We start from the raw sequence: 17,208 nt of genomic DNA on the forward strand, positions 1-17,208 counted from the left end.
ACAACTGGAGCTTCTCCCTCTGTCAACATTAGGGCACAATCAGTCCACAGAAACTGATCTACTCGGCACCGTTCTCACAAATGGGACCCCAGCAATCTTTTCTCAAATGTCAGCATACATTTAAAGGGGTATTCCAGGCAAAACCTTTTTTTTTATATATATACAGCAACTAGCTCCAGAAAGTTAAACAGATTTGTAAATTACTTCTATTAAATAATCTCAATCCTTCCAATAGTTATTAGCTTCTGAAGTTTTCTGTCTAACTGCTCAATGATGATGTCACGTCCCGGGAGCTGTGCATGATGGGAGAATATCCCCATAGGAACTGCACAGCTCCCGGGACGCGAGTCATCAGAGAGCAGTTAGACAGAAAACAACAACTCAACTTCAGAAGCTAATAACTATTGGAAGGATTAAGATTTGTTTTTAATAGAAGTAATTTACAAATCTGTTTAACTTTCCAGAGCCAGTTGATGTATAAAAAAATAAAGTTTTGTCCAGGAATACCCCTTTAACCACACAAAGCCGCCTATTCAGATAGGTAGAAGTGCGTTACCATAATGCACAGAACCCTTAAGCACTCACCACCTCTTCAGATGTGACAAAACTTCATCTTTATTTCTCAGTGAAGCAAGGGAAACATATGCAGCTCACAGTGAAGGGAGCGGAGTACAGGACGCTGCAAATCCTAAGAACAGTGTGACAGCGTTTGCAGCGTCCTGTACTCCGCTCCCTTCACTGTCAGCTGCATATGTTTCCCTTGCTTCCCTGAGAAATAAAGATGAAGTTTTGTCACATCTAAAGACGTGGTGAGTGCATTCTCGTATTCTCTATGCCAGTGGTCTTCAACCTGCGGACCTCTAGATGTTTCAAAACTACAACTCCCAGCATGCCCGGACAGCCATCGGCTGTCCGGGCATGCTGGGAGTTGTAGTTTTGAAACATCTGGAGGTCCGCAGGTTGAAGACCACTGCTCTATGCAGTGATTAGGGCACAATCTGTCTCCAGCCCCATGACTATGTCCCACCTTCACAACATCCATAGGTCAAAAAGATATAGGACAAATCAGAAAACAAATCATCCCCTTTGTTCTTTGCACTGTTTCCATAAAGCAGTCCGTCTGTTTTAGGAAAATGCTAAAATTCCTAAAAACAGGGAGGGCAGGGATCAAGTCCTGGGGGAAATAAGCGTGGGAACTCACCCAAGATTTCCACTCAAGAGCTGGTCCTGCAAGACTCCTGCTAATGAAAACAGTGTCCTGCTGAGGAAAAAGTGCAGAAACTCCATTCCCATGCAGTCCTACAGGACTTGAGCCCTGATAGGAGGACAAATCTACCTCTTGTTTGCTTGTTTCATTCATTTCTAGTGTTCCTTAAAGGGGAATTCCGATGGAAAAAAAGTGAAAAACAAAAGTTTCAACTGGTGCCAGAAAGTTATACAGATTTGTAAATGACTTCTATTTCAAAACCTGAATCCTTCCAGTACTTAACAGCTGCTGTATACTACAGAGAAAATTGTGTAGTACTTTTCAGTCTGACCACAGTGCTCTCTGCTGACACCTCTCTCTCCGTGTCAGGAACTGTCCAGTTTAAAGCAAATCCCATAGAAAACCTCTCCTGCTCTGGATAGTTCCTATCAAGGACAAAAGGTGTCAGCAGAGAGCACTGTGGTCAGACTGAAAAAGTGTACATTATTTCTATTTCAAAATCTGAACCCTTCCAGTACTTATCAGCTGCTGTATACTACAGATTTCCTACAGAGAAATTTGTGAAGTTCTTTCCAGTCTGACCACAGTGCTCTCTGCTGACACCTCTGTCCATGTCAGGAACTGTCCAGAGCAGGAGAGGTTTTCTATGGGGATTTGCTCCTGCTCTGGACAGTTCCTGACATGGACAGAGGTGTCAGCAGAGAGCACTGTGGTCAGACTGGAGAGAACTTCACGAATTTCTCTGTAGTATACAGTAGCTGATAAGTACTAGAAGGTGTCACGATCACACCCTATCGGTCCAGCTAAGACGCTAGAGAGAGTGTGATGGTGCAAGGGTTAAAGCCGCCAGACCTCTGGGTATCCACTACTAGTCCCCGCAAGTCACCAAATTAACCCTTAGATAAACGTGTTTCCACCAGAGCTGCTTTCAGAAAGGTGAGCTCATATATTTAGAGATCAAAGACCAGAGCTGATTAATTAAAATTTAATCTGATAAAAGGTATCACAGTGCTAAATATATACAAATACAGGAACAAATGACATACAGTTACAAAAATATATAAAAGAATTTTGCATGACAAGTTCAGAAAACAAAAATGAAGTTCTTACAGCATGATGGTATAGCCATCCTTTGTGAGTGAGAGTCCAGCTCTTGTCAGCTTTGGGCACAGCTTTGAACCACAGTTGAGCCCAGCATTTTTAAGTCTTATCTGCTTCTTTGGAGGGAAACTCCATCCCCCCCCCCCCTCCCCTCTGATTCCACCAGGTGGGGCATCTCTCTTCCTGACCCCTTATCTGTTTGATTATATGATGGGACCAGAGTGCATGACTTCAAAGGAGATATCAAACAGCCAGACCCCCCAATAAAATTCAACGCACAAAAACAAAGGATACACCGTCTGAATGACCCCTCACCCATGTCTTGGATTCAATAATCAGGCCTTGGGCATGACAGAAGGGTTAAGATTTTGGAATAGAAGTAATTTACAAATCTGTTTATCTTTCTGGCACCAGTTGATTTGAAAAGATTTGTTTTCCACCGTGGTTCCCCTTTAACTTTCTATGTGAACTTACCCCAATACTCGAATGTTTGTCTCAAATACGGACACCACAATGTCATTGTCCAGATTGACGTCATTTATTACTTTTCTAACAGCGTCTTCAAACTCCTGACTTTTGTTTAATACCTGTGAGAAAAAAATAATAGTCACATTAGGCTGTTAATAGTCTCTTAGAGAAGTGATGTTTATGGCTCTTCAGGAATACTATGACAACACCCTGACAATCCACAGTGGTAAAGCCTAAAACAGAAGCAAGGGCCAAACCATCCTTCCTTCTGTACATGGAAATAACAAGAGAAAAATGGAGGACAGCGCCTCGTGTAATTCCGACGGGTCACGTATTGTGTGAAACACAGCAGGTAATACGCTCACCTTACGTGAACCTTGGGTTCATGCATATAACCCCTCCGTGATGGGGTACTGGTGGTTAATCCGGAGCTGCAGGCTGCAGGTCGTGGCCGGGATCCTCCTGGGAGTCGGCAAGTACATAAAGCAGGATACGAGAAGAAAAAAAGGACCTTTGTGCCAGCGCTGCTCGGAACGTCAGAAATAAATGAAGATGCCAAATGTATAGTCCAACGATATTTTAATCAGACACATACATTTGGGGGTGATACAAGGACTAGACGCGTTTCGGGAGTGAGCCCTCCCTTTTTCAATTGTGGATGTATGCAGTCTATTATAACAGTGATCAGTGAGTACAGAAATACATTTAGAAAATGGCGCCAATGAAAATTAACATAAGTCAAAGGTCATGCAAGACTAACATTACATGGTGGTATAAATTGAATACATACAGGAAAACATATTGATCAAGCTTACATATAGTAAAATTGTACTGGAACTGTGTGCTTTCTTTTGTTTGTTGATTGTTTTGATCAAAGGAACATATAGAAACACTGTAAATAATGGTCACTTTTTTTATTTCATTAGCCACGGCTCCAAAACGAGACTCGGGCTGGCTAGTGTTTGAAAATGAGGCTTGGAGGGGTTGCCGTAGTTTGTAATTCGCGCTGAACACAGTGTGTGACGGGCGACCAGAGTATAGATACGCGATGACGTACTATACTAGTGTAAAAAGGTAAGTCAAAAGGACCGCTGTTTGTTGTGAGCGGTCACTGACCAATCAGATTCCAGGGCCGCAAAGGCAGCGACCAACCTGATGATGGATAAGTGATGACGTGGTCAGCCGGTGTTTCGGCTGAATGCCTAGGTTTATGTAGTCACGTGGTGTGTGACGTGACCAATATAGTCCAGGATAAGTCAGCCAATCAGCGGGCTGTAGGAGTGGCGGTAGACGGGATAACTTCAAAGTTAAATGATGGTGTGCTTTTGGCCAATCAGGGGCTTCATTTGTGACGTCACCTGGGAAGCGACCAACCGGATTCAAGCCTACCCAGCAATGTGAAGAATCGGAGATATGGATATGATATGTTGGTTGCTGCTGATATGTGGGAGTCTCAGCCAATCAAACCATCGCCTACTTAATAAAGAAGGTCTGTGACGGATTTTTGGTGTGCAGTACGTGTCCTGACCGGGGAGTTGTTGTAGCAGTCTAAGCCGATTTCAGGACCGCCCGTGCTGATGGTAATGTCTCTGATGGAACAAATGGAAGGTGGGGGACTGGGCATAGCGGATTTTAGGTGGGATTTTCAATATATTCGTTCAAACCCTGGGGGGTAAGAGTTTTGAGCTTAAAAATCCAGTAGTTCTACCTCCTGTGTACATGTTTTTTTTCCTTTTTAAAGATAGCCATATACCTCCCACACCTTTGATTTGGGGGAAGACTGACTACTGTACATGTGCCAAAATTGAAGTATGAGTTCAAATGGAACAGGCCATCACTTTCATCACTCATGCTGCCTGAACCACAAGTTGTCTAAGGGGGTCACAACGGCTTCTGCCTGCCAAGCCGACCTTGATTGATGGATCTCGACTTATAACCAAACCGGGAGATCTCTATCAATCAAAACTGGCGAGGCGGGGAGAAGCTAACGGGAGTCGCCCCATGCACATTTTATACAATGCAGTAAGAGGTCATGTCGTAATTGGTTGTGTCATGAGACTAGCTGTGTCTAGCAATTTGGCTGACCTTGCAGTTTAGGAGAAGAGCTTTTCCCCTGGGGTACAAATGTCTGCAAAACAAATAAATTGAACTACACTATACACTTTGGGATTTCATTTCAGATTTTTGAGTCTTCTGGATCATAGGAAAACCTATTATTAATTTCTCTCATCTTTATTCTCCTTTTCTTTAAAAGGGGTACTCCGCTCAGTCACACCCCCTCCAATATACTTGCATTGAGGTGGCGGGGCGTGACACTGTGAGGGGGCGGGGTTATGACATCATCCCGCATTCGGAACAGTTTGATTCAAAACGCTGAGCAGTGGACTACCCCTTTAAATTGGAGTTAACCAGAAAAATGTATCTTTTCTTAGCTCTAAGGCCCTAAAACATTACGGATTCTCCAAACTATTAAAATAAAATGCTAATGGTTCTGTGTCATATAAGTTAAAAAAATAAAATTAACTACAGATCATGGCGCGAAAAATGAGACCTTATACAGCCCAGTGTATGGAAAAATGAGAGTTAAAGGGGTTTCCAGGAAAAAACTTTTTTTTTTATATATCAACTGGCTCCAGAAAGTTAAACAGATTTGTAAATTACTTCTATTAAAAAATCTTAATCCTTTCAGTACTTATGAGCTTCTGAAGTTAAGGTTGTTCTTTCCTGTCTAAGTGCTCTCTGATGACACGTGTCTCGGGAACCGCCCAGTTTAGAAGCAAATTCCCATAGCAAACCTCTTCTAAACTGGGCGGTTCCTGAGACACGTGTCATCAGAGAGCACTTAGACAGAAAAGAACAACCTAAACTTCAGAAGCTCATAAGTACTGAAAGGATTAAGATTTTTTAATAGAAGTAATTTACAAATCTGTTTAACTTTCTGGAGCCAGTTGATATATAAAAAAAAAGTTTTTTCCTGGATAACCCCTGGTAGGAGCACCAAATTTATTTAAAAAAAAGGTAGCAGAGCATTTGATAAATTTTGTGCAGGTCACATTTTCTAAAATTTCACTCTTCACATACCCCAAAAAGCTAAGCTAAGTCTGGGCTGGTGTAGTTTTAGAGAGTTTTTCGTGGTTTTGCGCTTTTTTGCACCTTTTCACAAAAAGACGCAGTTCATAAAACCCTTCCATATCATGTGTATTGCCAAAATCAGTGGATTGCAACTCAAAATCAGCAGAAGTGTGTAAATTAAAAAAGGCGCAAATAAAGAGCAAATAAACCCTGCTTGCACCTTTCTTGCGCCTTTTCTAAACACAAAAAAAAACAGTCTAAAGGCAATGATAAATGTCGGCCACAGATGCCATCAGTCATTTCACAAGAAGAGTAAGTCTCTCTCCCTGCCTTTAGAGCAGTGTTTCCCAACCAGGGTGCCTCCAGCTGTTTCAAAACTACAACTTCCATCATGCCAGGCATGTTGGGCATACTGGGAGTTGTAGTTTTGCAACAGCTGAAGGCACCCTGGTTGGGAAACACTGCCTTAATAAGACATTACTGCTGTGTTTCCCAACCAGGGTGCCTCCAGCTGTTGCAAAACTACATCTTCCAGCATGCCCAGACAGCCTTCGGCTGTCTGGGCATGCTGGGAGTTGTAGTTTTGCAACAGCTGGAGGCACCCTGGTTGGGAAACACAAATTTAGAGGCAGCACCACCCCGCCCTTTTGTCACGTCACTTCTGGTATGACCGATTGTGACGTTCCTGCCGTACCTCCAGTTCAGGAACAAGTAATACTTGTATGCATATACCGGTAACAGCAGCCCCCCGCTCATACCCCCCTCAGGCCTGCTACGCCCTTAGAACCTTCTTGCCTTCCCCCGCTTAGCGGCATTCTTTCTAGAGGACTCCTGCACCATGGAATACTGCCACAGCATCTTTTGAAAGGGAGAAGGGAAACTCCTGGAGTCCAGATCAACCTTCCTGCTGCTCTCATCTTTATGGTGACGGGATTTTTTTTTAGCTTTTTTCCCTGTCCCTACAGTAAAGAGCGGGCATCATCCTCCTATCACGGTTCCATCAAGAAGGGGGGATACTGTGGAAGCACCAGATTTTTCAATCAGGTGTACAGTCTTCAAATGTGCCACAATCATCACAGCGGCTCAGGATAAAATGGTGCCGTCTAAGGCTAAGTTTCCACTTTTATTTTTATTTATTTTTTTAAACGCCAGAAAGCTCTTTCCTGCATTTTTGTCATTTTTTTTCTGGTGTGTGGAACTGTCCCTCATAGTAGTTTTTTCACTGCCTTCAGGCACCACACACTGGGTCGGATGCTGAGCGCCCGGTCCACAGAGTGTAAGGAGATGAGGAGGGATGTACAGCATCACTACTCACCTCCCTCGGCCGTATAGTATACAGGGGGGCATGGTGTACCCATGTATACTGTACAGGAGCCGGGAATCCCGTCACCAGACTGACAGGACTCCCTGCTCCTATAGTCCCCTTGGTTGGTATACAGTATATACAGCTATCTATAGATAGCTGTATATCGTGTATAAAGAAGACATCCACTTACCTCCCTCGCTCCTGTGCCCGTTGGGTCTGTGTAGCTCCGCCCCCTAGTGATAACTTCATTAGGGGCAGAGCTACAAATAGGAGCCAGGCTGGTAAGTGTGAGGCTCTGTTCACATTGTACGTTTTGTATAATGTAAATAGACCCTTCTGACAGTGTCCTCCCAGATAGGAAGACTCCAGCTGTTGCTAAACTACAACTCCCAGCATGCCCGGACAGCCAAAGGCTGTCTGGGCTTGCTGGGAGTTGTAGTGTTGCAACAATTGGAGGCTCGCTGTTTGGGAAGACATTGCATTATTGGCACTCTCCCCAGTGGAGAGCGCCAAAAATGTAATAACCCATTTTTGTGTTATTTTTTCCCCCTTCTTGTGTCAGATTACAGCGGATTCTTGGACTACGGCAACGTACTGGATTTTTTTTCTTCTAATAAAATGGTTAACGAGGGCTGGGGGGGGGGGGGTGTTTGGTGGAGTGTTTTATTTTATTTTATTTTTTTTAAATAAAATAATTTCCAATGTGTAATGTTTTCTTGTATTCAATTTTCAGGCTTAGTAGTGGAAGCAGTCTTCTAGACGGAATCCATTACTAAGCCGGGGTCGGTACCAACAGGCCCGGCGTATCTAAAATGGCGCTCCTGGGCCTAGGTGGTAACAGGCTGGCGTTGTTTAGGCTGAGGAGGGCCAGTAACAATGGTCCTAGCCCACCCTGGTAACGTTAGGCTGTTGCTGCTTGGTATCTGACTGAGAATGAAAATATGGGGAACCCTATGCAGGTTTTTTTTTTTTTTGTTTTTTTTTAAATAAAAAAAACAAAAAAAAAAAACAAAAAAAAAAACACAGGATTCCCTGTATTTCATTCTCAGCCAAATACCAACAGCCTAACGTTACCAGGGTGGGCGAGGACCATTGTTATTATATTCTTGGCGCTCTCCACTGGGGAGAGTGCCAATAATGCATTGTCTACCCATACAGGGTGTCTCCAATTGTTGCAAAACTTCCTGAAGGGTCTGTTTACATTATAATGTGAGCAGAGCCTCACACTTACCACCCTGGTTCCCGTCTGTAGCTCCACCCCTAATAACTTCATCACTAGGGGGCGGAGCTACACGGACCAGGCGAGGACAGGAGCGAGGGAGGTAAGTGGACCTTGTCTTCTATATAGAGCTATCTATAGATAGCTGTATATATTGTAGATGCAAAAAAGGGTTAACCTACACTGTCTAGCAGTTAAGTGAGCCAGCAATGTGTAGGGTACACTGTATACTGGAAGTAGGGATGCTATGCATCACTCTTTCTCTCCGAGGATGCTGAAAGTATGGCATATTTGCTTAAAAAAAATGCCATATTCCCAGCATGCTGCGATTTTGAAAAACTGCTAGATCGCAGCAAAACGCCGGGGTCAGGGGAAAAAACGCCAAAGACGAAAATTTGGTTTGGCATTTCCCCATTGACTCCTGCTAACATCTGGCCGCAGCGGTTTTCCCACAGAAAAATGCCATGCCCCTTTTTGGGGGCAAAACGCCTCCCAAAAAAACAAGTGGAAACTTAGCCTAAGGGCACGTTTAACACTACGAAATTTCCACACACAATTTTCACAAGGAAATTTTCGACGGATTCCATTTTATCTCACAACGCTGTAGTGAATGGGACGGCACTTTCTGGCATGGACGTTAAAGGGGTACTCCCGTGGAAAACCTTTTTTTATATCAACTGGTGCCAGAAAGTTAAACAGATTTGTAAATCACTTCTATTAAAAAAAAAAAATCTTAATCCTTCCAGTACTTTTTAGGGGCTGTAAACTAAAGAGAATCCAAAAAAGAAATGCATTTCCTCTGATGTCATTACCACAGTGCTCCCTGCTGACCATTTTAGCAACTGTCCAGAGCAGGAGAAAACCCCCATAGCAAACATATGCTGCTCTGGACCGTTTCTAAAATGGACAGAGATGTCAGCAGAGAGCACTGTGCTCATGACATCTGAGGAAATGCATTTCTTTTTTTCATTTCTCTTTAGTATACAGCCCCTAAAAAGTACTGGAAGGATTACGATTTTTTAATAGAAGTGATTTACAAACCTGTTTAACTTTCTGGAGCCAGTTTATTAAAAAAAATAAAATAAAAAAAAGTTTTCCACGGGAGTACCCCTTTAAGTTTCAATTACACTCAGGATCTGCTCTGTATCTCAGAGATAATTATGTAGTGTGAACCAGCCGCCCAATGTCTTTGAGGGGGAACGACCTTGTAAATCATAAACCTTTGACTTCTGCAAATATACTTTGCGCAACTGAAGAACATTTCTGGTTGAAAGAATAGAAAACATTTCCACTATTTACTTTTCCACGACTGAAGGCTGAGTGAATTATACTTTCAATGACTTAAGAAAATACGAACATAATGCATGGGATCAAATACTCTAAAGGTCCGTTCACATCTGCATTAAGCCTCACATCACAGTCAGTGGGGTCTGTTAGACGCTTTTTGTCCAGCTAACCTAGATTCAGCATAATGCCATTACTAAATATCATCTGAAACCATAAAGCAAATGTGAACAGTCTCCAAATCTTTATTTATTTTTTATCATTATTATCATTATCATCATTATTATTATTATCATTATTATTATTATTATAAAATACACCTACAGTGATCCCTCAACTTACATTGGCCTCAACATACAATAGTTTCAACATACAATGGTCTTTTCTGGACCATCGTAACTTGAAACCAGACTCAACATACAATGTACAGACAGTCCAGATCTGCGAAACGTGTCAATGGCTGGAAGAGCTGACCAATCAGGATGGACTTTTTTTACTGGTAAAACACTTGTATTACTGAAGTGTATGCACTGACTGGTGTCTGGTAGCGCTCCCTACAGTACAGGGAGGTATTACATGTTCTGTACTCTTAACCCGTACCACGGTTAGCTGCTCCTTTGGACACCAGGTGAGGGCGGCTCCATGTTACTTTTTTAGGACACTGTGTTCTGTACAGGACCCTTGAAGAAGCTCCTGTCCTCTACATAGACCAGCGTTTCCCAACCGGAGTGCCTCCAGCTGTTGCAAAACTACAACTCCCAGCATGCCCGGACAGCCAACGGCTGTCCGGGCATGCTGGGAGTTGTAGTTTTGCAACAGCTGGAGGCACCCTGGTTGGGAAACGCTGACATAGACAGTGATTACAGCTCCCAGCAGATCTTTCTTACTGTTATATATAAGGATTTGCTTTGTCTATATTACGGTAGTTATTTACTTATTTTTCTTTAATCCTCACTTTTTCCTATTTTTGGATGACATTTTGGTGGCTTCAGAACCAATTACCAGGTTTGCATAGAGGTATGGTTTCAACATACGATGGTTTCAACATACAATATTAATCGGTTCCAGGACGACCATTGTAACTTGAGGGAGCACTGTATTTACAGATTAAAAAAGGTCCAGAAATTAGCATTTGCAATGAAGATGTTAAAAACAAAACAAAGATAACATACCACCAATGTATCCAGTGTATCAATTAAAGTTAAGGAAAACCTACAAAGAAAGAAGAAGAAAAAAAAATTATGTCATTATTGGGCTGGTGCCAAAATTCACTTTTTATATTTTTTGCATTTTCAATTTTATGCCATACAATATACACTTAAAGGGGTACTCCACTGCTCAGCGTTTGGAACAAACTATTCCGAACGCTGGAGCCGGGAGCTTGTGACGTCAAAGCCCTGCCCCCTCATGATGCCACGCCCCCGCCCCCTCAATGCAAGTCTATGGGAGGGGGCGTGACAGGTTGTTCTGTCAGATTTGACAAAAAAAAAAAAGTTTGTTGCATTATTCTCCCTACTAAATCCACAGACACCAAGATGGAACCGACTGTCATTTAATGGGGTCCATAGAGTACAGGTCTGGCAGAGCAGGCATGGTGGAGACACACTGTTCTACATACACAAAAGTCTGTTGTAGAGATTTGACACTGCAAAGACGTTTTCTACAGAATATATGAAAATGTTGAGGTGGTCAGCTGTATCCAATGATGGGACAGCCATTGTCCACTTAGGGTGCGTTCACACGGCCGTCTGTCCTCTTTTTTTATTCTCGTTTTGTTTCCTTTCTTGCAGGCAGTAAATGGATTAAAAACGGTTTAAAAAAAAATAAAAAATCTTATTCATATAAATGGGATTTTTTTTTTACAATTCGTTTGTACCCGTCTGCCCTCATTTCGCCTGATGGTAGAAAAAACAGCACATGCAGTATTTTTTCTTCCATCAAAAAAAAAAAACACGAAAGAAAAAAACGGACACAGTAAATTAAGATTGAAGTCTATGGAAAACGGATGAGTCATCCGTTTGCATCCGTTTTTTTTCAATCTTTTTTTTATCCGTTTTTACTTCTGAGCATTGCTCAGAACTAAAAAAAATATATATATATTATATATATATATATATAATATATTTTTTTTTGGTTTATTAACTGAAGAATAACGGATCCAAACAGATAAAAACGGATAACTTCCATTTATATCATTAATTTTGACGGGAGAAGAACGGGACGGGTCTAGACGGCCGTGTGAACGCAGCCTTATTGAGGTCAGTTTTAGAGTTAGTAAATATCTGTATAGGACTGAGATCTCGCCTTTAGAGCCCGTCTAGGTCACATCCATCATGTAGAGTGACCCGAGTAGGTGTTGGAGCTCTTTTTTTTGGGCATAATGCCTATCCTAAATAGACGGGGGGGGGGACACAGAGATAGCTGTCTATATTGTGTTTCGAAATGGTTGAGCATCTGATTGATAAGGTCATTGGGGGAGATAGTCAAAACCTGTCCAGAAGAAAAGTTGCCCAGTGCCCATAGCAACCAATCAGATCACTTCTTTCATTTTGCAGAGGCCTTGTTAAAAATGAAAACAGGAAGCTGATTGGTTGCTATGGGCAACTGGACAACATTTCCTCTGGGCAGGTTTTAATAAATCTCCCCCATTGAGCTCTACAGATGTCACTACAGAAGGACTAGTCCTGGAAATCAGTCTATGAACATTTGTTTTGCATGAAGTTCATAACTACAACTCCCAGCATGGCGTCATCATTTCTATGGCCTGGATAACTCATTAAAATAAAATAAAAAAATAAAAAACTTACTTTCCCAAAGCATCATCCACATCTCCTCTGCTCGGTTCTAGGCACGTATTCTACCACGGCAGGTCAGAGGCATAAGTTCATCAGCAGGATACGCATGTTGCTGGGTGGCCAAGAGAAGAGAAATGTTACAATGTTTATATAAAATGCAGTCGGGTCAATCATTCAGGGATATACAGCGCTTCTTCATGTTACCATGGACATGTGTGCCGAAATGTGAATTGTTCAACATATGATTTTTAGAGAAGAGGTTTTTTAGAATATTGCACAATCCAATATGGCAGCCAACCATGTGGTCAACAGTCCCGTAATGAAAAATAAATAAAATCAGACTCTGGACAACAGTGGAACCACACACAGCAATTTAAACATCTGTAGTGTCAGCGGTTCCAGAAAATAAGATTTTTTATATTAGGCAAAAATTGCCACAAAAGCCAAGATGGCTGCTAGGCCATGTGTCATGACTTATTTAACATAAGATTATGCACAGCTCAGGGCTCTACCAGTGGGCAAAGTTTAAAGGGGTTATCCAGAAAAAAAACTTTTTTTTATATATCAACTGGCTCCAGAAAACAGATTTGTAATTACTTCTATTAAAAAATCTTAATCCTTTCAGTACTTATGAGCTGCTGAGTTGAGTTGTTCTTTCTGTCTAAGTGCTCTTTGATGACATGTGTCTCGGAATTGCCCAGTTTAGAAGCAAATCCCCATAACAAACCTCTTCTACTCTGTGCAGTTCCTGAGACAAGCAGAGATGTCAGCAGAGAGCACTGTTGCCAGACAGAAAACCAGGGCTGTGGAGTCTGAGGCCGGAGAGTACCTGGAGTCGGAGTCGGCAAACAATGCACCGACTCCTACTAAATTTAGATTGGAATAGAAAATAAAAAGCAAGTTTAAATGTCCCAATTCACAAAAAGTTATAATTAATGACTTCTCTACTATAAGAATAAAGACCAATTCAATGCAGTGCCTCACGTAACCGCAAAACGAACACGTTAAGTGACCGTGAAGAAGCTTTTCATGTGCTTAACTATATGGCACGCAACGCACAATTAGGAGCGGCAATACTTATACTTTCCATAGTGTTGTGTTCTGCTGTTAGAGGGATCCTATGGGTAACCTAGCCTCTCACTGATAAGGGGTTAAGTAAATATGTTTTTTGCAGGACTAGAGACACTTGTATAAGTGAAGGGAATGGAGGGTCAATAGTTCAAGACTGAAGCTGTAAACCATTAGAAAAACTGTGCCATACAGCTAAGGCTATAAAAACTTGTAAACGCGATTGTTAGCTTAAAGGGGTACTCCACACTTAGACATCTTATCCCCTATCCAAAGGATAGGGGATAAGATGTCAGATCGCCGGGGTCCTGCTGCTGGGGACCCCCGGGATTGCCGCTGCGGCACCGCGCTATCATTACTGCACAGAGCGAGTTCGCTCTGTGCATAATGACGGGCGATACAGGGGCTGGAGCATCGTTACGTCACGGCCCGGCCCCTCGTGATGTCACGGCCAGCCCCCTCAATACAAGTCTATGGGAGGGGGTGTGGCAGTCGTCACGCCCCCTGACAGACTTGCATTAAGGGGGTGGGCCATGATGTCACAAGGGGCGGAGCTATGACGTCACGCTGCTCCGTCCCCTGTATCACTCTGTATTCGTCCCCCGAACTCGCTCTGTGTAGTAATGAAAGCGCGGTGCCGCAGCGGAGATCCCGGGGGTCCCCAGCAGCGGGACTCCGGCGATCTGACATCTTATCCCCTATCCTTTGGATAGGGGATAAGATGTCTAGGGGCGGAGTACCCCTTTAAACTTTAAACATGACTATGGCATTCTACTAGGGAAAATCATGTTTTATAATAAATGCCCCTTCCTGGATCCTCCCACTGCCCTATCTTCAGCAGCAGATCAGCACACAAACTGTTCAATACAGTAGACTGTTGGCTTCCCAGCCTGTAGTCCTGTGGTAATGACATTTATGTTGCCTTTCTTTCCTTCAAGGAATGTATAAAATACATTTGCATATTAATACAGAGGAGTCGGAAGTACAGAAAACTCCGGAGTCTGAACATTTATCTACCGACTCCACAGCCCTGCAGAAAACAACAACTCCACTTCAGCAGCTGATAAGTACTGAAAGGATTAAGATTTTTTAATAGAAGTAATTTACAAATCTTAAAAGAAAAAAGAAAATTGTAGGTGCAGCTCACAACTATACACTTACCGAGGTGGAATGGGGTACACACCTATACCACGGTGTGTTGAAAATATCAATAGAAAAATAAAATGGTTTCCCCCACCTCAAGGCTCGTGTTTATATTATTATCTATAAGATAATGCAATAAGACCGTACTTCTATTATTTAATTAAAATTTATCATATGAATTTAAATTCCACTCTCACAGGGCCCTTGTGGGAGAAGAAATATTAAAATACAAATAAAAATACGAAACAGTAAAAACAATGTCACTCAATTGCTATATTGTTTGCAAAATTAGATTCATGGACACCAAAATATCTATTAGATGTAACTGTCCTTTAGATTGTAGCAATGATTGCTGTAATGTTGTTATATTGTCTCTGGTCAGATTTTTCAATATAACTGTGAGCTATAACAAGTGATGCAATAAATGATGATCTATTACCAGTTCTTTGTGGTTGGTAATTACTCGCTGAGCTGCAGATATACTTGCAGGAATATGTGCTGGCATGCACAGGTGGCGGCTGGTCCTGACAGCTCAGAGCCCGGATGATACCGCCCCATGAATCGAGGAGATGGATGCAGAGCCTCGTGGCGGCTGGTCCTGATGGCGAAGGACCCGGATTATGCTGCCCGATGGGATCGAGGAAGTGAATGCAGAGCCTCGTGTTTTCAGCGTCTGACGTCAGAGTTCATGCGGACCATGGGAACTGAGACTGGTTGGACCCAGACTTAGATGCAGGTAAGTCCTGGGGATGGATTGCTCATTCAGAGCTGTGGATAATATCCAGAGTGTAGCTGTCCAGAATCTTGACAGTAAAGTTCTTTAGGCAATGAGTGGCATAAATAACATCAATAAATAACTAGACGCGTTTCAGGGTGCTTAGTAATCTCTGACCCTTTCTTCAGTAGTTGACTACTGAAGAAAGGGTCAGATTACTAAGCACCCTGAAACGCGTCTAGTTATTGATGTCATTTATGCCACTCATTGCCTAAAGAACTTTACTGTCAAGATTCTGGACAGCTACACTCTGGATATTATCCACAGCTCTGAATGAGCAATCCATCCCCAGGACTTACCTGCATCTAAGTCTCGGTTCCCATGGTCCGCATGAACTCTGACGTCAGACGCTGAAAACACGAGGCTCTGCATTCACTTCCTCGATCCCATCGGGCGGCATAATCCGGGTCCTTCGCCATCAGGACCAGCCGCCACGAGGCTCTGCATCCATCTCCTCGATTCATGGGGCGGTATCATCCGGGCTCTGAGCTGTCAGGACCAGCCGCCACCTGTGCATGCCAGCACATATTCCTGCAAGTATATCTGCAGCTCAGCGAGTAATTGCCGTCCACAAAGAACTGGTAATAGATCATCATGTATTGCATCACTTGTTATAGCTCACAGTTATATTGAAAAATCTGACCAGAGACAATATAACAACATTACAGCAATCATTGCTACAATCTAAAGGACAGTTACATCTAATAGATATTTTGGTGTCCATGAGTCTAATTTTGCAAAAAATATAGCATTTGAGTGTCATATTTTTACTGTTTCGTATTTTTATTTGTATTTTAATATTTCTTCTCCCACAAGGGCCCTGTGAGAGTGGAATTTTAATTCATATGATAAATTTTAATAAAATAATAGAAGTACGGTCTTATTGCATTATCTTATAGATAATAATATAAACACGAGCCTTGAGGTGGGGGAAACCATTTTATTTTGCTATTAATTTACAAATCTGTTTAACTTTCTGGAGGCAGTGGAGATATATTATATATTATATATATATATAAATAAATAAATTTAAAAAATTCCTGGAATACCCCTTTAATGACTTTTTGGTAATGGTGCAGCTAATATAAGAGCAGTGGAATAAAAATAGTAATTTTTAACAAAAACAATAGGATGTCCTTTGCAACGTTGTAGCTTGGCCACCTAACAAGCAAGCTGTATGCACAGGCTAGACGGTAGAATTTCTCAACTAGGGTGCCTCCAGCTGTTGCAAAACTACAACCCCCAGCATGCCCAGACAGCCTTCGGTTGTCCGGGCATGCTGAGAGATGTAGTTCTGCAACAGCCGGAGGCACCCTGGTTGGGAAACACTGAGCTAGAGCACAGACGTAAGAGTCAATGTTTAAAAACAATGTTCTGTTTAACCACTTTGTGCCCCAACAATGATAAGAGCAGGCAAGCGAACAATTAGCGCTGCAGAGTGTCACACCAATGCTTGCACCTTCTACGATTTCTCAGGGGAGACTTGCTGGAAAAGAGAGAGCAGGTGCGTCTGTACGAGAGGAAAGGGCTGGCGGGACAGAACAAGATACCGACAAATGAGACCTCGGTATCAGTGCGTGTAAATTTGTACGGTTCTGCAAACTCCATCGTCAGCCATTATTTACTGTACAGTCACTGCAAGTGCAACACCCCGAGAATAAACACAAGTAATACAAGCCAGATGGTGCGTGTCCGGGGATCTCCCTGCTGATCACTGATATCTGCCTTCCACCCAAATGCTGCACTTCACAATACAGGTCAAACAAAAAC

General features: G+C 42.5%; 1 protein-coding gene across 1 annotated transcript in view; it reads right to left on the bottom strand.

Annotated features, from left to right (window-relative positions):
* Positions 1 to 17,208, bottom strand: part of EDEM3 (ER degradation enhancing alpha-mannosidase like protein 3) — an 89,058-nt gene that overhangs the window by 53,394 nt on the left and 18,456 nt on the right. Inside the window, 4 exon segments of the mRNA XM_056523658.1 lie at positions 2,783 to 2,895; positions 10,830 to 10,869; positions 12,465 to 12,504; positions 12,507 to 12,564. Coding sequence (XP_056379633.1) covers positions 2,783 to 2,895; positions 10,830 to 10,869; positions 12,465 to 12,504; positions 12,507 to 12,564 — 251 coding nt within the window.

Source organism: Hyla sarda, chromosome 6, assembly GCF_029499605.1.
Source record: "Hyla sarda isolate aHylSar1 chromosome 6, aHylSar1.hap1, whole genome shotgun sequence".
Lineage (NCBI taxonomy): Eukaryota > Metazoa > Chordata > Amphibia > Anura > Hylidae > Hyla > Hyla sarda.